Genomic DNA, 22,583 nt, shown 5'->3' on the forward strand with positions numbered 1-22,583 from the left:
TCTTAGATTGATGACTTGTGGTTTCATGAATTGCTTCAGTGAAGTATATATGATCGCTCACTAATTTTCTGATATTGAGCTTCCCCAAATTAAGTGAGGCTAATCCTTAGTTGACCGACATAGTCAATCACTAGGTTCTCTAGTTTAAGCCTTTCTGGTTTTGTAAAGACTGTTCACATTTCTATAGCTATTTTCTTCAACATCAGTCCTAAGAAGTAGGTAATATCAATTATGCTTTTTTTTTTATAGGAGAGGTAATATGTCTTGTCTCAGGTTACCCAGCCAGTAAGTGTTATTTTGGACTTGAACTAGGTCTTCTGAATCTAAGACCAGTATGGTTTCTAGTAAAATACACTGACCTGTACTTGTACTAGCTTGTATTTTGCCAACATCATCTCTAAAAATCCCATATTGACTGCCACACTACTTTGAGGCATTGTACTCTGACAGCATCATCTCTAAGATCCCACATTGACTGCTACACAACTATGAGGCATTGGAAAATTACATTAGAGGAAGGAAACCCTGAAAGTATTAATTAAAAAAACTTGGAAAAATCCTATTTTTTTGTTTTCTGTAGCTTCAGCTATTTCACAAGACCAATTGAAGTGGAAGGGGAAAAATTTTATCTCTAAGAGATAGTGAAATGAAATCAGAAATAAACTATAGGAGCAAAAGAGTAGAAAATAGTCTTAATTTCTAACCATAGATATAATTTATTTGTTTGTGGAAAGTTTTAGAAGATAAATCAATTACTGGTAAGATATGAAACAATTAACAAGCATTTATTAAATGCCTGCTTTGTGTTAGGCACTGTAGTAGGGGCTAGGGATACAAAACCAAAACAAACAAGAAGCTGTCCTTGCCCTCAGAGAGTTTACCTTTTTTTCTTTTCTTTTCCTTTTTTTTTTTTGAAACAACAGGTATGTATATCTCTGTAGGTAATATGTAGGATAAATACAAAGTAATTTGTTTAAGGGAAGGTCACTAGTAGCTGGGAATCAGAAAAGGCTTCATATGGAAAGTGGCGCCTAGGTAAAATTTTGAAGGAAAAAGTTTCTGAGAGTCAGAAGTGAGAATGATGAAACACATTCCAGTTATAGGGGACAGCTGGTATAGAGGCATGGAGGTGGGAGGTAGAAAGTCTTGATGAACAACAAAAACAGTGGGTAAAAGAGAGTATTGTAAAATAAGGTTGCAAAGGTAGATTGGAGCCTGATTGTGAAGGGCCTTAAATGCCAAACAGAGGAGTTTATATTTGATCCTCGAGGCAATAGAGAGCTGTTGGAGTTTATTGAGTAGGGGAATGACATGTTTGGACCTGAACTTTAGGAAAATCTTTGTGGCAGCTTTGTGGAAGATGAAATTGAAGTCAGGGAAGAAACTCGTGCTTTAGCTTTTTAAGGAAACAGAATGGAACAGATCTTCTTTGTGGGGACACAGATGTTTAGAAAGATAGTGATACCCTCAACAGAAATAAAGAAGTTCAGAAGAGTGATTTTGAGGGGAAAAACAAGTTCAATTTTGGACATGTTAAATTTAGATGCCTATGAGACATCCATTTTGAAATATATAATAGACACCTGAAGATACCTGACTGGAGCTCAGAAGATTACCTAGAGCTGGACATATAGATTTGGGAGTCTTCTGCATTAAGATAATAATTAAATCCGTGGGAGCTGATGTGGTCACTGAGTAAGAGATCAAAAGAATGTAGAAACAGAGTAGAAGAGAGGCTAGGACAGAGCCTTGGGAAATACCTATAGTTAGGTAGTGTGTTATGGATAATGAGCCTGCAAAGGATCCTGAAAAGGAGTTGCAGACATGGAGGAGGAGAACCAGGAAAGAGCAGTGTCTCAAAAAAAATGCCAGGAGATAGCAAGTTACAGTATTTCTCACTTGAGAAATTTCTCTGCAATCAGTAATTCTATCATAGAATTTGAGATAAATAGTATGTATTTTTCAGTAACTACCTAATCAGTTCCCAAATCTTGTCATTTCTACCTCCTTAGAATGTCTTGAGTCCATCCGTTTCTCTCTACTTACATGGGCACCTTGCCAGTTTAAGCTCTCATCATTTCTTCTGGCCTCTTGGTATCTAAATTGTTATCCTTGCTCTCTCCATGCTCCACACAGCTAAAATGATTTTCCAAAAGTGTAGAAAAAGCACCTATCCTTTTATTATCCTACTGAGTAAAACTCCAGTGGTTTCCTATTGCTACCAGGATCAAATATAAATTTTTCTCCATCTGGCATTTAAAAAAATTCTTTTTTTTATTATTGTGGACTTGACAAGCATCAACAAACATGAACATTTCCATATATAAAGAAGAATAGAAAAAGTAAATTACATATGAAATACAATCTCTGTTACATACAGCAAATTCAGCACATTGATTCCAAAGCTACTGTGCCTACCTATGTCATCCTCTGAACTTCTTTCTGTTTTCATCTGCATATTCTAAAAATGTTTGATTAAAATTCTTTTTTTTTCTTTCTTTTGGCATCACTGTCACTAACCTCCCTCATCCCTCATATTTCCTCCCCACCCTTCTTTGAGAAAAAAGGCCTTCTTTATAATTAACAAATATTATCGAACAAAAGAGAGCCACAAATTGTCCATGCTTGATAGTGTATGTCCCATTATATACCACCAGTATGTTACTTTCTGACAAGAGATGGAGAAGCATGTTTCATCGCTGGTCTTCTGGAGTTATGATTGATCATCTCTTCCTACCTTTCCAGTTTTTTTATACTGCGTGTAAAGTATGTGTTGCTCCCACATACTTTTTGATCCAGTGACATTTACCTTATTGTTGTTTCTCACATGTGCTACTCCACCTCCTGATAGAGAATTTCCACTGGATGTCCCCCATTCCTGGAAGTCTTCATCTCTGTCTCTACATCAAGACTTTCCTGGCTTACTTCAACCCTCAGCTAAAGTCCCACCTTCTGCAAGAAGCCTTTCCCAATCCTCCTTAACTTTAGTGCCTTCCCTCTGAGATTATCTCCAATTTATCCTGTATGTTATATTTTTATGTTGTTGTTTGGCTGTTGTTATCCACTATGTTATCCATTAGACTGAGCTTCTTGAGAGCAGGGTCTGGTTTTTTTTGTTTTTCTTTGTGTCTCCATTGCTTAGCATAGTGCCTGAACTATAGTAGTGTTGTGGTTTCGTGATGTGTTGTGGGGTCATCTCTAAAGAACTCACAGACTCAGATCATGTCCAACCCTACCAAAGGCATTTATTGAGAATTCCACCTTTCAGGAAGTGGGCTGAGTTCTGAGAAGAAACCGGCCACTTAGTGAAAGCAAGATAGGGATTTTTATAGGGCAAAAGATGTAATTGCATTATTATAGAATATATGAATGTTAAAATATAGGAAAGGTTTGTTAAGGGGTTAGGCAGTAGGGAAGGGGTGCCAGCCTTGGTGGAACTGCACATGTGATTACCTATAATGCATGCAGAAAAGCCCATTGGAGGGGCATGTATGTTATGAATAAGCCTCTCCATGTCATAAGTTCACCTAAAGGACAGCTTTTACTATTACTGCACAAGCGCCTACTTTGAGAAAGTTCCATTTGTTGTTTTGGGGTCCACATCCTGCTCTGGTATTCTGGTGGTGCTGCTTTCTGATTGGCTGGCTATTATGGTCCTGTCTTAAGACTAGATGGATGTGGTTGTGCATGGACCCACCTGCTTTTTCTGTGAGGAATATGAGTTCATGGATACATCTGCTGTTTCTGTAAGAAATATGAGGAAGTTAGAATACTGAGTCTGGGGGCAATAGCTAGCTAGGGTGGTTGGGGCAGTGGCTAGGAGATTCCATCACATGGACGTGCCTGCTGTTCTAGTGAAGCGTATTTGGAATATTGGGTCTGGGGGCTTGTGGTGTGGTTAAAACCAGATATTGTGGTTAAATCAGGACATACCTGCTGTTTAGTGAGGCCCATGAGGAAGTTAGAATATTGGGGATGGGGGCAACTTTAGTAGGATTCCATCACTAGGATCTTAATGTTTGTTGACTGACTGATGAGATGGTTCTTAATTCTTTCTTTATAATGTTGTAGTCATTGTGTAAATTGTTTTTTTTTGCTTACTTTATTCTGTATCAATTCATATAATTTTTCCCAGGTTTCGAAGAATCCACCTTTTATCATTTCTTATGATATGATAATATCTCATTACATTTATATACCATAGTTTGTTTGCCCATTCCCCAGTTTATGGGCAGCTCCTTAATTCTTGGTGCTTTGTTACAACAAAGAGTGTTTTTATAGAAATTTTTGTACACAAGTCCTTTTGCCTCTTTCTTTAAAACATTTTGAAGGTCTAGCTTAGTATGGCTAGCTTTCCAGAATGGCTCAACCAATTATAGCTATACCAAATAGCGCATTAGTGTGTCAGTCCTCCTATAGCACTGCCAATGATAGTTATTTTCCTTTTTTGGTCATTTTTGCCAATCTGATGAATGTGAAGTGGAACCTCAGAGTTGTTCTAATTTGTGTTTTTCTATTTTTAGTGAATGGAGAATTTTTTTATATGGTTGTTGATGATTTTTTTTCTTTTTTTATATCCCCAACATTTAGGATAGTGCCTGGCAGATAGTAAGCACTTAATAAAATAAATATTTATTGATTTGAGAACTCCTTGTTCACATCCTTTGAACATTTATATATTGTATAATAATTCTTATATATTTGAATCAGTTTCCTGTACTTCTTTGATATCAGACCTTTATCAGAAAACTTTGTTGCACAGATTTATCCCAATTAGCTATTTCTCTTCTAATTACATTGATTTTTTTGGTCAGTGTGAATGCCAATTTTATGTAAGCAAAATTGTCCATTTTATTTTTATGATCCTCTTTCTCCTGTGTTTGACTGAGAACTCTTCCTCATTTATAGTTGTGAAATGTAATTTCTTCTTTACCTCTAATTTGTTTATGATATGACCTTTATGTCAAAGTGATATATCCCTTTGAAGTATATCTTCGTATATATTAGGTGTTCCTCTCAACCGGGGTGGGGAACCTTGAGGTCACTTGTGGCCTTTTAGGTTCTTGGGTGGGGCGTTTTAACTGAGTCCAAGTTTTACTTAACAAATCTTTTTATTAAAGGGATTTGTCCTGTGAAGTTTGGATTCAGTCAAAGGGCTGCACTTGAGAACCTAGAGGACCACATGTGGCCTTGAGTCCCCAGGTTCCCCACCCCTGGTCTAAACTGTTTTCCAGTTTTCTCAAGTTTTTAAGAAATAGTGAGGCTTTACCCTAGTTGTTTTTGTCCTTAGGTTTATTGAACATTATGTTAATTATTTTCATTTGCTTCTGGATCTCATGTCCCAATCTGATGAATCTGAGATATGGAACCTCAGAGTTGTTTTAATTTGCATTTTTCTAATTAGTAATTTGGAGTATATTTATATGGTTGCGATAGCTTGAATTTTGTTCTTTGAGAACTTCGTGTTTATAATAGCCCTTGACTATTTATTAGGGAATGGCTCTTGTTCTTAATTTAAATGGTTTCTCTATATGTCTTAGATATCACACTTTTATCAGAGAAAGTTTGCTGAAAGTAATTTTTCTCAGTTATTGTTTTCTTTCTTATAATCTCACACCCAAGAAGGTGATGAAAGAGAAGGGATATAATATGTGATGAAAACTATATAACTGAACCTTATAATTGAAGACCTACTTCTGTTACACTGCTCCTTTCTTTCCTTCATCCAGGTCCTGTCACTGGTTCCTTTCCGTTCCTTTCCTTTTTTTTTTCTTTTTAAAAATAATTGAAGTTTATTAGCTTGTGGCTGTTCCCTCCCTGAAATTATCCTCCCTCTTCTTATCCCTGCTTGTTTACTTGTTGAGGTAGATGTATTTTTACACCAAACATGTATGTGTGTGGGGGTGAGTTTTCAGCCTAGTCGATAAGAGTGAGATTTATTTGATGTCCGACTCTTTCCTAACTCCTTTCTCAGTTTGTAAACTGTTTTTCTTTTTCACTCCCAGTATGAGGAATATTAAATTCCATCCCTTCTTTCTCTTTTCTACACTAGGATATTCCTTTTATTTTCTGTTTTCTTTCCCCTCCTAAAACCATGAGTATAGAACCAGTTCATCTCTATTACCGTAACTGCCTTTTAAGTTAACGCTTTGAACAATTGTGGTCCTTAAGGGTCACTTGTTTGTTCTTCCCCATTACAATGTTAGCATTTCACCGTTTTATATATATATCACTCCTTAGTTGCTGGAATGAATTTACCTTTCTATATTTCTTTGGAGTTTTTAATAGCAATGGGTGTTGTATTTCAAGTCTTCTTGTACAGAATGACTAATATGGAAATATTTTACATGATTGTACACAGATAACCTGTATCTGATTGCTTGCTGTCTCCGAATGGGGGAAGGGCGGGGAGGGGAAGAATTTAGAACTCAAAACTTAAAAAAAAAGTTTAAAAATGTTTTAACTTGTAATTGGGGAAAAAATAAAATATTATTATTAGAAGAAAAAAAGTTGGAAAAAAATTTCTCTAGAGTATTTCTAGATCCTTTCATCATAAGTGCTTGAAAGTCTTTGAAAGACCCTTTTTTCCCTAGTAGCATTATATTCAGCTCTGCAGAGCAACCAAGTTATTCTTGGTTGTTAGCCTATATTTTTGCCTTTTGGAATGTTGTATTCCCAGGTCTTCTCACGTTTATAGTGGAAGCTGTCAGATCTTTTGTCATCCTGACTGCAGTTCTTTGTTATTTTAATTCCTGTTTTCTGGCTTCTTGAAGTATATTTCCTTCAATTTGGAAGCTTAGGATTTTGACTTTAACCCTTGAGAATTTTCTTCTTGGGGTTTCTTTTAGGAGGTGGCTGGTGGATTCTTGCCATTTCCATTTTGTCCTATGATTCTCATAGATCTTGTCAGTTTTCATTTATGATTTAAAAAAAAATAGTGGTCAATATTTTTTTTTCGTGTGTGATCATGGTTTTCAGGGCATCTGATAATATTTAAGTTATTTCTCCACCTGTTTTCCAGGTCAGTTTTTGACAGCAGATGTTTTACATTTTATTCTTTTTTTTCCAATATTTTAGTTATTGATACTTTTTTTTTGTTTTGTCATGGAGTCATTAATTTCTGTTTTGTTGTTCAGTTGTGTCCCACTCTTTGTGACCTCATTTGGGGTTTTCTTGGCAAACATGCTGGAGTGGCTGAAGAGGAAACTGAGGCAAACAGGGTGAAGTGACTTGCCCAGGGTCACACAGCTGGTGTCTGAGGCCAGATTTGAACTCAGGAAGATGAGTCTTCCTGACTTAAGGCCCAGCACTCTATCTATCTATTGGGCCACCTAGCTAGCTGTCCTTAATTTCTGTGTGGTTTATTCTAACTTTGAGGAAGTTTGTTGCTTTGTAAGGTTTACCACTGTCCTAGGTTATTTGTTGTCCTCCTAATTCTTTTATCCAGAGTTAATTTTTCTCTCTCATTTTGTATCTTCCAGGTATTCAGGTAGTCCTTGTGGAAAATCTTTTTTCCCCTTTGTATCCCCAACCCCCTTCCCCATAGTCTCTACTTATAATTGTGGAGTTATGCTTTTCTTGGTTGGTTGAATTTATTTATTTTAGCTTTTCTAGGTCTGTTATAACTTTTTGTAATAGTTCGTATCTTCTTTTTTCTCTTCTCTCTAGCCTCTATTCCTCAGCAGAGGCTTTGTGTCAGGGCTAGGTTCAGACCTGTGATGCCTTTTGGGGTGGGGCGATTGGCCTTACTTGGTCTCTACCTTGGTTATCTGGGTTCTTGCACTGACTTCAGCTTTCCAGGGCATATCTATACTAAGACTGGTAGTTTTGGGCTCCCTTGAGTCTTTGAGGTTCAGAGCATTGTATCTTAAGGCTTTTCTGTGGTGTCCTAGAACCCCTGAATGTGCTCAGAGGTTTCTGTCTTTTTTTGCCTGGTCTAGCACTAGCTTTTTGGGAGATATCTTTTCTTACTCCCATGGACTCTTGGTTGACTTTAGTGTAGTTCTTGGGTGGACAGAGTCACTTAATGTAGGTTTTTTTCCTGGAATATATTTGGGATCCAGGCTGTCTACCTCCATTTGGGTAGCCATCTTAGCCAGAAGGTCTAGAGTGCCCATTTTAATGTAGCCCTTCGAACATTAATTTTTCTCATCACTTGTCATCACTATCAGTTTCCTGGGTATGAAGTGGAATCTCACAATTCTTTTGCTTTTCATTTTTCTTACTAGAAATTTAGGGGCAACTAGGTGGCACAGTGGATAGAGCACTGGCCCTGAAGTCAGGAGGACCTGAATTCAAATCCTGGCCTCAGACCAAACACTTGACACTTACTAGCTGTGTGACCCTGGGCAAGTCACTTAACCCTAATTGCCTAAAAAAAAAAGAAAGAAATTTGGAATAATGCCTCATGGTTGTTAATAAGAACTGTTTGTTTATATCTTTTGGCTACATCCATTAGGTAATGACTTTTTAAGAATACATGTTTCCCCAGATTCTAAACTTTTTATTCCCCCAAATCAGTTTTTAATATTTTGTCTAAATTTTTGTCTGTAAAATAGAGGTTTGGATTAGATGACCTCTGACATCCCTTCTAGCTCTGGATTAGTCATCATCTGTTATGATGTTCAGTTTGTAAATTCATTCAATAGCAGTTTGAAAGTAATAATTTTGAAACTGGTATTTCCCTGCTAGTCTGTTATTCCACTTTTTCGTATGTTTCACCTCTCATTTAGCTGTTCTTTGCCTTCATCAAGACTTTTGTAACCACCCTTCAGTACTTTCTCAGGTGATTCTTCTTCTCTGATCTCATTTTCTTCGCTCCCTAACACCAACCCAATAGTTAATCATTTCAGTTCCCTTTCATTCTGTCTTCTTCTATCCCATGTTTTGTTGTCTTGTCACCACTCTTGTCTTGCTAAGTCTGCGCGTGATTACTGCCACCTCCTAATTGCAAATCTTATGAATGTAGCTGGAGAAAAGTTCTACAATCATGCCGACTTTAATACATTACAAATTCATGTCGTTCAAGGTCAACTTGGCTCTCATTGCAACAAGACATTTTTATTTCTCCCTAATTGATTGCATCTCTTGATCCCTACAGAACCTATTCCAAATACTCTCTTATGTGGTAGAAGCAATATCCCTACCTGGTGTAGCTTAGACTACTTTTTCTTTAAGAGGTATTGAGACATTTCTTTAATCTTGGTTGGCTAAAGTAAGCTTCCTCATTACCTGAATACAAAGCAACCAAAAGATGCTTGGAAAGACTCTCAGATGTTAGGTTGATGAATTGTAATGGGAACTTTGGTCAGCAGAATCAGCTCAAGGGTTTCTTAAAGTCTGTCCTTGTTGATGTCCTTTTCCATGATATCGCTGAAAAAATAATCATTGCTTGTTAACTGTTGAATGACTTATGAGTGTATCATTTTGTTCCAGTATTGAACCTAAAGTACCAAGGAAATAGACTGAGCTGACCCAGCCCAGTCCAGAACATCTTTCCTCCTTACATCCTTCACTCCATCTTCTCTCCAACCCCTCACCCCCTTCTTTTTCAACTAAGGCACTTGCTTCTTACTTTACTGAAAAAATGGAAGCCGTTTGATTTGTTCTTCCTCTTCTCTCATTCTCTTCATGTCAAAAACCCTTGATATCATCTACCACTCTCTTCCTTTTCATGAGACCCTGACAAAGACATTTGTCTTATCAAGGCAAACCCCTCTACATATCCCATATCTACATATACACTTTATCCCTTTTCCTTCCAGTCTTCTCCAGTAGATCATCACTCCCTCTTGCCCCCAATCTTCAATCCTTCTCCTACTCACTATATACGCCCACATCTCTCTTATTCTACTATACTCTACCATCCTTGCAAGCTATCATTTTACATCTCTTCTCACTTTACAAGCCACACTCTTTGAAAAAGTTGTCTTTACTTTTTTAGGTACGGCTTATTGTAGGAAGACCTGAATTTGAATTCTGCCCCAGATATTTTCTAGCTCTGTGACTATGAGCAAGTCACTTAACCTTTGCATGCCTTGTTTTCTTGTCTGTAAAATGGGGATGATAATGACACCCCCTTCACAGGGTTGTTGGGAGGATCAGATGAGATAACTGGCAGGTGGCTTCGCAAACCTTAAAGTACTATAATAAATACTAGCTATTATTATTACAGTAGCTGCCTCCACTTGCTATTCTGTCATTTATTTTCTCACCCATGGAAATAGGGCTTCTGTCATCATCAGTCAATAGTGAAACTGCTCTCAAAAGTTACTAAAAGTCTCTTAATTACCAGATCTGGGGTGTGTGTGTGTGTGTGTGTGTGTGTGTGTGTGTGTGTGTGTGTGTGTGTGTGTGTGTGTGTGTGTGTATGTTTAAATATCTTGCATAAGAGATCTTTATCAGAGGGCTTTGCTGCAAAGATTTTTTCTCCTTAGTTAACTGTTTCCTTTCTAATTTTTATTATGTTAGATTTGTGTAAAAAACTTGATTTGTAATATAAATTGTTCATTTTATTTTGTATGATCTTCTCTGTTGCTTGTATAGTTGGGAACTTTTTTCCCTATCCATAGAGCTTATAGGTGATTTTTTTTTCTTTCTTCTCCTACTTATTTATTATTTATGGTATAACCTTTTAGATCTAAGTTATGTATCTCTTTGGAACTTATTGTGGTATATGATGTGAGGCATTAGTAGGAACGTAATTTCTGCCAGACTGTGCCCATTTTTCCCAGCAGCTTTTGTCAAATAGTGAGTCCATTCTTCAGTAACTCTAGTCTTTGGGTTTATCAGCTACTGTGTTGTTCTGTTTGCTTCCGTATATTGTTTATGTAATCCATTCCACTCATGAGCCTTTCTCTCTTTTTTTAAACAGGATCAAATCATTTTAATGACTACAGCTTTGTCATAGAGTTTGTTCCTCCACATGAATTTTGTTATTATTTCTTCTAACTCTATAAAATGTTCTTCTGGGAATTTGGTATAGCACTGAGTAAGTCAGTTAATTTAGGTAGTATTATAATTTCTAAAATATTGTCTTGGCCTGCCCTTCAACAATTATTGTTTCTTTAGTTATTTAAGGCTGCCATTATTTCTGCAAAGAGTATTTTGTATTTGGATTCAGATAATTCCTTGGTGAATCTTGGTATATATACTCCCAAATATTTTATAGCTTATGAAATTATTTTGAATGGAATTTCTCATTCTAGATCTTACTGTTAGGTTTTGTTGGTAAAGTACAGGAATGCTGATGATTTATATAGATTTATATATTCCAGCTTTGCTGAAGTTTTTTTTCTGTTAATTTTTAAATTGATGTCCTAGGGTTCCATTAATACACCATTATATCATCTGTAGAGAATAGTGATTTTGTTTCCTCTTTGTTTATGCTTCTTTCAATTTCTTTTTCTTACCTCATTGCTATACCTAGCATTTCTAGAGCTATGTTAATCAGTTAGTAGTGATAATAGATACCCTTGCTTTACTCCTGATCTTATTACAAAGGCTTTTTCTCCATATATATATATATATATATATACACACACATATATATATATATACACATATATATATATATATATTACTTAATGTTTGCTTTTGGAATTAGCCATTATTCTATTAAGTAAAGATTAATTTATTCTTATGATTTCTAGAGTATTTAATAGAAATGGGGTATTGGACTTTGTCAAGGCTTTTCAAAGTCTACTGATATCATATGTTCTTAAAAATTATTTATACTTTTGACATGGTTTCTTATATTATAGCCTTCTTTATATTGAACCAACCCTGTATTCCTGGAATAAACCCAATCTGATCATAGTGTATAATCTTTCCAAAATGTTGTTGTAGCCTACTTGCTGCTATTTTATTTAACATTTTTATGTCAATGTTCATTAGAGATTTTGGCCTATAGTTTTCTTTTTCTGGTTTCTCTCTTGCTGGTTTAGGTATCAAGTCCAAATTCATATTGTAGAAAGTGATTGGAAGGAGGCTTTCTTTTCTTATTATTGCAAACAGATGATGTAGAACAGTAATTAATTGTTCTTTGAATGTTTGATAGGATTCAATTGTAAATCTGTTTGGTCCTGGAGAGTTTTTCTTTTGGGTACATTTATGGATTTTTGGATTTCTTTTTCTGATGTTGGATTGTTTAAATAGTATATTTGTTCATTTGTTAATGTAGACCTTTTTGTATTTATTCCATTTTCATCTAATTTCATATGTATTTTCATCTAATTTCTTTAAGTTCTCAGTTGTCTTAGGATGAAATTGGGCAAAATAGTTTCTGATAATTTCCTTTATTTCCTCTTAAATTATGTTCTACTTTTTAGTTTTTGACACAATTTGGTTTTCCTATCTCTTAAAAATGACATTAGCTGTTTATTTTATAAGTTAAAAAACAAAACAAACTTCCTAGCTTATTTATTAATTAAACTTTTTGTTTTCAATTCTGTTATTCTCTTTTTCTATTTTATTAATGTGTGTTTGTAAGGATATGATTTTTTTTCCCCTCTGAGGACTGCTTTAGCTGCATCTCAGAAATTTCATCATATTGTTTCATTGTTACCGTTTTCTTTTATATAGTGGATGTTTCTATGATTTGTTCTTTGACCCACTCATTATTAAGGATTTCATTGTTAAATCACCATATAGGTCTGTATTTTTGATTTGTGGTCCCTTAATCAATTACTGTTTTTATTTCTTATGGTCTATAAGGGATATATCAACTATTTCTTCCTTTTTTCATTTGTGTTTAGTATTTCTGTGTTTTAGTACATCGTCAGTTTACTTAAAAGTTCCATGGGTGTATCAACTATTTCTTCCTTTCCACATTGTTTATAGTATTTTTGTGTTTTAGTACATGGTCAGTTATATAAAAGTTCCATGTGATGCTGACAAATAATGTATATTTTTTAGCTGTCCCAGTTAGAAGATGCCACAAGTCTTTTAACTTTAGTTTATCCAGCAATTTTTTCAGTTCTATATTTTCCAATTTGCTGTATCTATTAAACCTGTCCAAAACTGAGAGAGGGATTTTGAAGTGTCTTGTCATGATTGTGTTACATTTTTTGTCTTTTTTTATAGCTTGGAGAATGTTTCTTTCATGAATTTAGATGTTAAAGCATTTGGAGCATATTTGTTTGTGTTCCTTTCAGTATAATGCAGTGTACTTATTTATCCTTTTTTGTCTATTGAATGTTTGTTTTTGCTTTATTAGCATGATTTACAACTTCTGCTTTTTTGGATTTACTTGATGTATAGTAAATATTTTTCTATTTCAATTTTATTTATGTCTTTGTTTTTAAAATGTATTTCTTATAAGCAACAAATTGTAGGTTTTTGTTTTCTCCAGTCTGTCACTTTTTTTTCTTCTGGGAAATCTATGATCCTTAGGTTGTTTCTAAGCATCCTCTCTTTAAAATCACTATGTTTTGTTTGCTTTGCAACCATATTTTAAGTTGTTTTTTTTTTTGCTTCTCTTCTAGATTGTCCTTCACCTCTGTATATTTGCATTATAAATCTGTTGTTCTCACTTTTGTTTCTTTGGTGATACTTGCTGTCACAGATTACAGTTTTTCTACTCTGTCCATTATTTTTGTTTTAAGGACCACAAATTCTGCTCTCATAAGTCTCATTTTTATTTTGAACGACTTAGGAACAGTGGGTTGTGGTGGTTCAATGTCCTCCTCATATTCCACAGGATCCTCTGTCTTATTAAGCGTTGGATCATTCTCTTTTGTTTTGCAGTATTATCTATTTATAGATGCTTGAACTTTTTTTTTTCTTTTTTACTGGATGTGGAGGCCATATTTCCTTTTGTGGTTAATATTTTCTGCTAAGATATTTGAGTTTTCTTCTTCCTGAGATTTTTGGTAATTTCAGTCTCCTCCCTTCCCTTTTACCCCTATTGCTCACTTTCTAACTTTACCCTCTGATGGTGGTTGCCTTTGAGTATATCTCAGCTTCCTCCCATACTGAGCAGTTCTTGGTTCACCATCCTAGGTCTCTGACCCAACTGATTTTTGGGTAAACAGAACTAACTCCAGCTGAATGCTCAACTCTTTCCCTCAGGGTTAGTGGAGTGCTGCACCCCACCCCCTACCTTCCCCCCAACAGTATCCTGTCTCATTCCCTCTGTTCCTCAGTTCTCTTGCTGGGCATTGACATTTCAGAACTTTGCAACACTTGTGCTATAGGGTTGTTGGCCGTGATGCTGCTGGCTGTTGTGGCCCTTAGCAGGATTTTGCTTTTGAAGGGCTGCTGCTTTGCTAGCTGTCTGTGGCTAGTTTTTGTGATCCAAGCAAAGTTCTACAGCTTGGAGCCAGGGCCTCTACAGCACTGGAAAAAAGAAGGAGGACTAGAGTTTGGGATTTGGTTTTTTTGCAAGTCTATTTGTTGGTTGCTGCCTGTGGCCTGAGAGGTTGGGGAGAGATGCTGAGTAAGCTCAGGCTGTGTCATTTCATGTTATTTTGTTATTTTTTTTTTAACTTTCTTTTGTATTTTGACTATTCTAGACCGTGGAGGCAATGGATGTTGTTTTAGCTTTAGCATGTAATTTCTGTTTTGGAGATGCTTAAGAGGTCATGAGGATCAGAAAAAAAATGTATAATCATTTATCTTTCTGCTCATGTGTTCCAAAAGTCCTCTATAGTTTCTTTTTGTTCTGTGATCTCTAAGGGGTCCACAGGATTCCTTTTTTCTATTGCTTCCTTTTCCTTCATATTATATTTTCTTAATCTGTTTTGATTTTTCTTTCAGTTCTTACTCATTCTTCCTCTTCCCTCTTCTTCTTTTTTCTTTTCCTCCTTTTCTTTCCCTTGTTTTTTTTTTCTTTTTCTTATTCCTTCTCCTTGCTCTCCTATCTTGGCTCATATGCTTTGTTTCCTGGGCTTCTGTTAAGGTTTTCCTCTTTATCTTTTTGCCATTTTAGCTTTTTCTTCTCTTTCCCCCTCTATCCACTCCTTGTCTTCTCTCTCTTTACTGTTAAGTGGACATCCAGGGCTAGGCTTCAGGGGTGCCCCTGCTGCTCTCTCCTCTGAATCACTTCCAAGGGGGAGGTACTTACCCAAGATGGCTTTCCCAATTCATTTTTCCATAAGAATAAGTTGCTTCTCTCTAGCTTCTGGTTCTAATCACTGCTACCCACAGGCATGTTGCCTTTTGCTCTTTTCTTTCACATGACTTGGCAGCATCAATGTCTGTTGCTTTCTTCTGGGTTTGGAGGGATGGTTGGGAATAAGGAATAGTCACTGAAACCATAGGGGTCAAGACTGGGTTTCACAGCAAAATTCTGTGAGTTTGCTCGTTTTTACTCTTTGTGGGCATGTGGAGTGAGAGAGCTCTCTGAGTAATTAAATTCTGTAATTTATAGGGTTTTTTTAACCTTGCTTACAGCTTTTATATTCTTATCTTGAAGAATCAAATGTGATTGCCCTACCTCTGGCAAACAATTCCTTTATTTCAGGGTACAGGAAGTTTGCTGAGTTCATCTATTTTGGCATCTTACTGGTCTTGTCACTCTCATTGATACATTTTAAAAGAAGGAACAAAACTAGAGTTTTTTTAAGAAGTGAAGAAAATGATAAAACACTATGCTCAGCAAAGTACCTGGCACATAGTAGGTGCATAATAAATGTTTATTGACTGACTGATGGAACTCATATTTCATATGAAAATCCTTTGACTTTGTGATTCTACTATAAAAATGTCAGACCAGAAAAATACTTATTCATTCATAAAATAATTCACAGTATAGATTTAGAATTAGAGGGAACCTTGAAGTGCATCTGTTTAACTTATTTTACACATGAGGAAAATGAATCCCAGAGTGCTTAAGTGACTTGTTCAAGGCACCTAATAAGCACAATTGAAAATTATTCTAATAGTAAATCACAGGGATAGCTAGGTGATAGAATGGATAGAACACCAGCCCTGGAGTCAGGAGGACCTGCATTCAAATCCGATCTCAGACATTTGACACTTAACTTACCGGCTGTGTGACCCTGGGCAAGTCACTTAACCCCAATTGCCTTGTCAAAAAAAAAATAGAGGGGCAGCTGGGTGGTGCAGTGGATAGAGCACTGGCTTTGGAGTCAGGAGGACCTGCGTTCAAGACACCTGACACTTATAGCTGTGCGACCCTAGACAAGTCACTTAACCCTGATTGCCTCACAAAAAAAAGGCATTTATAAAAGGGGCAGGTAGGTGGCATAGTGGATAGAATAGCAGCCTTGGAGTCAGGAGGACCTGAGTTCAAATCTGGCCACAGACACATAACCCTTACTAGCAGTGTGACTCTGGGCAAGTCATTTAACCCCAACTGCCTCACTCCAAAAAAAAATAGTAAGTCAGAAAGCAGAATCTATATTACTTTTAAATGGAAATATTCATGTAGTTATGTATTCATTCAGTATATATTTATTTGTATGTATACCTATTGGATATAAGGTACTATGCTAGGAGCTTTGATTTGGGTAAGATTTATTCTATGACATGTTGAATAATTTGTGCCTAGCTGAGGCCTTCTGTAGAAATTGTGACTTAATAATTAATTAATTATTATTAATAATAATTATAATATATTAATTATATATAATAATAATATAATAATAATAATAATAATATTAATAATAAATAATTATTAATACCAGTGTCTAAGGAAAGCTTTTTTAAAAAAATATTATTTATTTTTAACATTCTTTTCTTTTTAAATTTTGAGTCCCAGATTCTCTCCCTGCCACCCACCCCCCTGCCCCACCCATCTAGAAGGCAAGCAGTATAATATCAATTATGCATGTGATGCAAAAGATATTTTCATATTAGCCATATTTAAAAAAGAGCAGGAAAAATAAAGTGAGAAAAGTCATACTTCAGTTTGCTCTCAGAGTTCATCAATTTTCTCTCTGGAGGTGGATAACATTTTTTCATCATGAGTCCTTTGGAATTGCCTGAGATCATTGTGTTGATCAGAACAGCCAAGTCTTTCACATTTCATGGATGATCATCATTACAACATTGCTGTTACTGTGCGCAGTTATCTATTTCCTGGTTCTTCTCACTTCATTTTGCGTCAGTTCATATAGGTCTTGCTGTGTTTTTTCTGACACCCCCCCAATAATTTCTTATAGCACAATAGTACTCTATCACAATCATAAGCTGTAACTTGTTCAGTCATTCCCCAGTTGATGGGCATTCCTTCAATTTCAATTCTTTGTTACCACAAAAAGAGCTGCTGTAAATATTTTTATACATATAGGTCCTTTTTTCTTTGATCTATTTGAGGTACAGACCTAATAGTGGTATTGCTAGATCAAAGAGTATGCACAGTTTTATAGTCTTTTGGGCGTAGTTCCAAATTATTCTCCAAAATGGTTGGACTAGTTCACCACTCCACCAGCAGTTCATTAGTATAGTTATTTTTCCTTCATCCACTCCAGCATTTGTGATTTCTGGTAGGTGTGAGGTGGTACCTGAGAGTTGTTTTAATTAACATTTCTCTAATCAATAGTGATTATGTGCTATATAAATTTATGTGTATTTATATAATTTCTACATTTTTTTATTCCCAGGTTGATGCAGACAACATGACTACAGCAATTAGAGAAGTGGGAGTGTGGAGACAAACACGAACTCTTTTACTCAAGAATTATCTAATTAAATGTAGAACTAAAAAAAGTAGTGTTCAGGTAAGCTGAATGGTACTTTTTTGGTTTTATAAGTAGCAAAATATAATTCCTAACTGTTTTCTTAAGTTTCAGTCAGGAATTAACCAGTCAGAGGAGGGAGAGAAGCATCTCCAGAGTGAGAGTGCTTCTAGTGACTCGTTCTAATGGGGAAAACAGCATGTAAACAATTGGGTACATAAAGATTACAGAATAAATGGAAGGCATTCTAAGAGGGGAAGGTATTGGCAGCTGAGAAGCCTCCTGGAAGAGGTAAGATTTGAGTTGAGTTTTGAAGGAAGTCAAGGAAACCCAAGAGCCAGAGATAAAGGGTTAGAGCATTCCAGGTCATTGCAAAGGCTCAGAGATCAGAGGTGGAATGGCCTGTTTGAGAAACTGTGAGTAGGCCAATGTTGCCAGAAAGTAGAGCATGTGGAGGAGAGTTAAGAGTAAGAAGATTGGAGAAATAAGAATTAATTCTAGCTGACTCCTCCACACAGATGCTAAATTGATGTTCCTAAAACAGATCTCATCATGTCACTCCAATTCAAAATCATCAGTATTTCCTTATTGTTTCTAAGAGAAAATATAGAATCCTCAGCTTGTCATTTAAAGCCTCCATAGTACAAATTTCACCTCCCTCTTCAATCTTATTCCATATCCCTTTACTCTCCATTCTAGGCAAACTGACCTACTAGTTATTAACAGTACATGGCATTATCTCCCACATCCATGCTTTTGTGCAGGTGATCTTCTATTTCTGTAGTGTACTTTCTCTTCACCACTGCCTCTTATATCCCTAACTTCCTTCAAAGAATGCCTGTGGTGCTATCTACTACTGAAGTCCCTTCCTGATTCTTACCCTGCTTCATCCAGTTATTAGTGCTCTCTTCCTTTTGAACTTGTATAATTTATATCTATTTATCTGTGTTCATATTGTATCCTACAGTAGAATGTGAGCTCCTTCATGGAACTGATTTTAAATCACTGATGCATCCTTTATGATCATTAGCCATCCTTTTAATAGTACATTTCAAAATTTTGCTGGAAATAGGCTGTCCATTGCCATATAGTTTGCATATTCGATTTTCTTCAGTTTAAAAAAATCATAACATTTGCCTTTCAGTAATTTTTGCATTGCCCCCATTCCTTCTCCATTATTTTTTTAAAAAGTCAGTAACAGTGACTTGGCAGTCACATTTGCCAGTTCTTTCTGTATCTTGGGATATTGTTAATTTCTGCTTGGTGACTTGATGTTATCGTGAATATTTTCTCCCTTAGGTTTCAGTTCTCTATTGACCATTTTTGTTCTGTCCTTTAAATAAGCCTTAAAATATATAGCAAGTGGGGTGGAGTTTACTTGTATTTATCCCTTTTTACCAGACAAGATTTTACAAGCAATATTTAATTAATTTGCTAATAATAGAACACTAATAAACCTTTCAAGGCTCAAGATTTAAAAAGGAGTGAATATTCCCAGAATGACAATTGTTTCAATTTTAATTTTTTACTTATAATTCTGTAGTGGAAATTTTGGGGGACCCAAAAGGGGTCAGTATTCTGAGTCTTGAGTTTGGAGTTGGATAATAATACTAAGAAGTCAATTAAGAGTGAAGCCATTTATTCTAGGTGGCTGAGGTAGATACTAAAATGGATGGCAGAACCTAGTATAAGAATTTCCTGTTTCTTTAGGGTAGCATTCATAAGCTCAACATCCTTCAAAATAACATTGTGTGAAACAAAGAAAAGAAATATGACTATTCATAAAACGCATGTGATTATACAAAAAGAATGTTATGCTTATTGGAGAAAAATGTGTAACAGTTACAGGAGGTAGATAAGGGAGTTATTGTCTGAGTGTAGCTAGTGTCACTAAATCAAAGAAATCTGTCCATTGGGCCATATAGGGAGGAGAACTTTTCCGGGACTAGAGAATCCTCCATTGTCAGCAACTGTCTTTTTATACCAATAAGAGGCGAAAAGGAGATGCTGAAGGATTCTAGGTGCTGCAGCTGGTCTTGCAGTTCTCAAGAGATCATTTACAGCAAAATGACCGATACAGAGCAAGATGGAATCAATATCCCTTGAAGTAGGGCTGTTTCTGAGGAGGGAAGGGTTTATGAGTTGCCCAGGCATGTCAGGGGAGTTCAGGGGGAGCTGGTAACGGATATTGAGGTAAAGGAGTTAAGGAGGCTTGCTGGAAGCTATCAACCTTAGGAAACTTGCTGAAGGCAGTCTTTGGGATTCATCTGAGGAAGATAATTGAGTCCACTTTTCCCATAGTTCACAGTAGCACTATTATGATCCTTTTTTTCCTTTTTAATTTTAATTGTTCATGGACTTGTTGACTTTTTTTTCCCTATAGCTGCAGCATCAATCTTCAAAGCCCTACTTGCCTCTGAAGGTCTAGCTGGTGCTAGCGCCAATTTTTTTTTTTCATTTCAGTGACAGTGTTTGTGATTATGGCAGCTGTGTAGTTATCAGAAAACACTATTACCTTTCTTCACTGAAAAGTATAGTTATATGACTTGCTAATTTTAAATACAAGCTCACTTCTCCTAAACCTGTTCAGTAATGCTTTGCCATGACCTCCAGCCCTTCCATCCTTCAGTATTCTGCTAAGCCATCACGCTTCTCTAGCTTCACTTCGTCTCTTCTTAATCTTGACCTTATAGTTAGCCAATTTAACAATATATTGTCCTCTTAAATTCCTTGCCCTTTTGACCTGTTGCCAGTCATGCCTTGCCACACCCTAACCCTGGATTATTCCCTCCATTTTCCTCCTCATGTGTGGTAGAATAGTGCTGGAAGAAATGGCAATCATGATGACTCAGTCGCATATAAATGTATGTTATCTGGGCCTTCACTGTGCAAGGCATGCCAATTCCTTTCAAATTGATTCTTTATTGTGGTCCTCTGTCTTTTTCAAACCTTCTTTTTTTGCTCTTGCCAAATATCCAATGATATGTTAATTGCCATGACCAATGGCATTTTCTCAATCCTCATCCTTCTAGTCCTTTCTGTAGCATTTGATACTGTTGGTTAGCCTTTTCTCATGTATACTCTCAACTTTCTGGATTTTTATGACACTACTGCCTCTTCATTTTTCAACTTGCCTAATAACTACTCCTCAATTTCCTTTACTGAATCATCATCCTCCCCCAATTGTGTATATATCTCATTCCTCTCCTTTAGGTCTCTTCCCTTTACATAATTTTTCTCTTTTGAAAGAACCAATTCTATTGGGTTGCATGATTTCTGCACATAATCCTCTATGTATATATCCAGCCTTAGACTATCTCCAGAGCTTGTCTTGCTTCACAAAGTGCCTACTGGACATTTCAAACTCAACAGCCTCCCACCCACCCCCACCCCTAGACATTGCCTTTTATTTATTGTGTATGTGTTCTTTATATACTTATATATATCTGTTGTCATCCCCAATAGAATATAAACTCTTTAAGACAGAGGTTGTTTGGTTTTTTCTTTGTATACTCAGCACCAAGTACAGTGCTAGATATACAATGGTTGTTTAATAAGTGCTTGTTGACTTACTGATTGATTATGATGTACTCTAATATTGTAAGTTATGCAAATTTTATATATATACACACACAGCATCACATTTATAAATGTATGTCTATGGTTAGTTTGAATGCAAAAATTTCTTCATAGATATATTTATTACTGGTTCATTAAATTTTTTTAAATGCAGTAATGGTTATAGGATACAGTGACATTAGTTCATGTATCACCTTCATTTATCCTAGGCTTTAGATTTTAAAATATTTTTATGATACTGAAGGCAAAAGAAGGACCACATAATATGTTTAGGAAGATGCTTTGGGTAACTAACTCAAAAATTTCCAATTCCAAGAGTATTCATTTTTCTTTACCTTTCATTCTTAAACATTTTAATCACATTGTTTCTTTTTAATTGCAGGAAATTATTTTTCCACTATTTTTTTTATTTTGGTTAATATTAATAAGCATGATGCATCCAAATAAGAAGTATGCAGAAGTACCTGATACAGAACTTGACCCCTTGGATAAATCTATCCTGTCTGAATTCATTATTGCATATGCTCCAGTGACTAACGTTACAAGAAACATCATGAATATAGTGTCTGCTTATTATCTTCCTGATGGTATTGTGAGCCTATATATGTATTTTTCCAGCTTCATATGGTAGTTTCTTAGATTATTTATATGCTAATTGCACTGAGTAAATTTAATTCTTTATGTGATATATATTTTACTTTAATGATATTTTTGGCTTTATAATAATTATGGCATAATTTAAGTTGTTTTATTGGCTTTTACTGAATATTTCAACAACATTGACATTATAGCTGGTTGGCATATTTAGCAGTAGAGAGAATATTTAAATTATTTTAATTCATATTTTCTCTGATTATATTTCCTTTGATCACTTACAAAATAAGCACATTCATAAAATGATAACTATATTTAATAGTTCCTGATCTTGTGATACTCTAGTATTTAAAGTGATAAAAATATTTCCAGTATTAGTAATCGGTCACTGTCGGTATATAGGGCAAATAGCAGCACAAAATGGTAGTTGTAGCTGTAGCTGAGAACATAAAGCAACTCTACTCTCAGTTTGAGACCAGAGAATTGATATAAGCATTACAGTTTTGGAGAACCAAAAATGCCACGTATGTGGGTCTTTGGTTGTTACTGAGTTTTGGCCAGAAGTTGGCTTGTTGTTTTCTTGAATGATGGGTATGGCGGACCAGTATGTATCATATCATGTTTTATGATTACACAACTTATTGAAGGTTTTTACTCAGGAAGTTATCATTGACAACTGAAATGTCCAATTGGAAAGAATGAGGGGAGCAGGCATCTTTTGAACTTTACTTTCATCTAACCTGGTCAGAAGAGAGAACAAAGAAAGTT

At 35.7% G+C, this 22,583-nt stretch overlaps 1 protein-coding gene across 5 annotated transcripts in view; it reads left to right on the forward strand.

The window, feature by feature from the left end:
- ABCA5 (ATP binding cassette subfamily A member 5) overlaps nt 1-22,583 on the forward strand; it is a 117,804-nt gene that overhangs the window by 2,948 nt on the left and 92,273 nt on the right. For 3 of the 5 annotated variants that reach the window (XM_027872760.1, XM_027872757.1, XM_027872758.1), the window contains exons 2-3: nt 17,568-17,684; nt 21,604-21,808. In XM_027872760.1, the coding sequence (XP_027728561.1) occupies nt 17,583-17,684; nt 21,604-21,808 (307 nt within the window). In that variant the 5' untranslated portion in view covers nt 17,568-17,582. Of the gene's footprint in view, nt 1-13,988; nt 14,072-14,417; nt 14,438-17,567; nt 17,685-21,603; nt 21,809-22,583 lie in introns of those variants that run through there. The other 2 variants (XM_027872759.1, XM_027872761.1) reach the window with 2 other exon arrangements.

The sequence above is a fragment of the Vombatus ursinus genome, unplaced genomic scaffold (genome assembly GCF_900497805.2).
Source record: "Vombatus ursinus unplaced genomic scaffold, bare-nosed wombat genome assembly UNPS02014801.1, whole genome shotgun sequence".
In the NCBI taxonomy this organism is placed as follows: Eukaryota; Metazoa; Chordata; class Mammalia; order Diprotodontia; family Vombatidae; genus Vombatus; species Vombatus ursinus.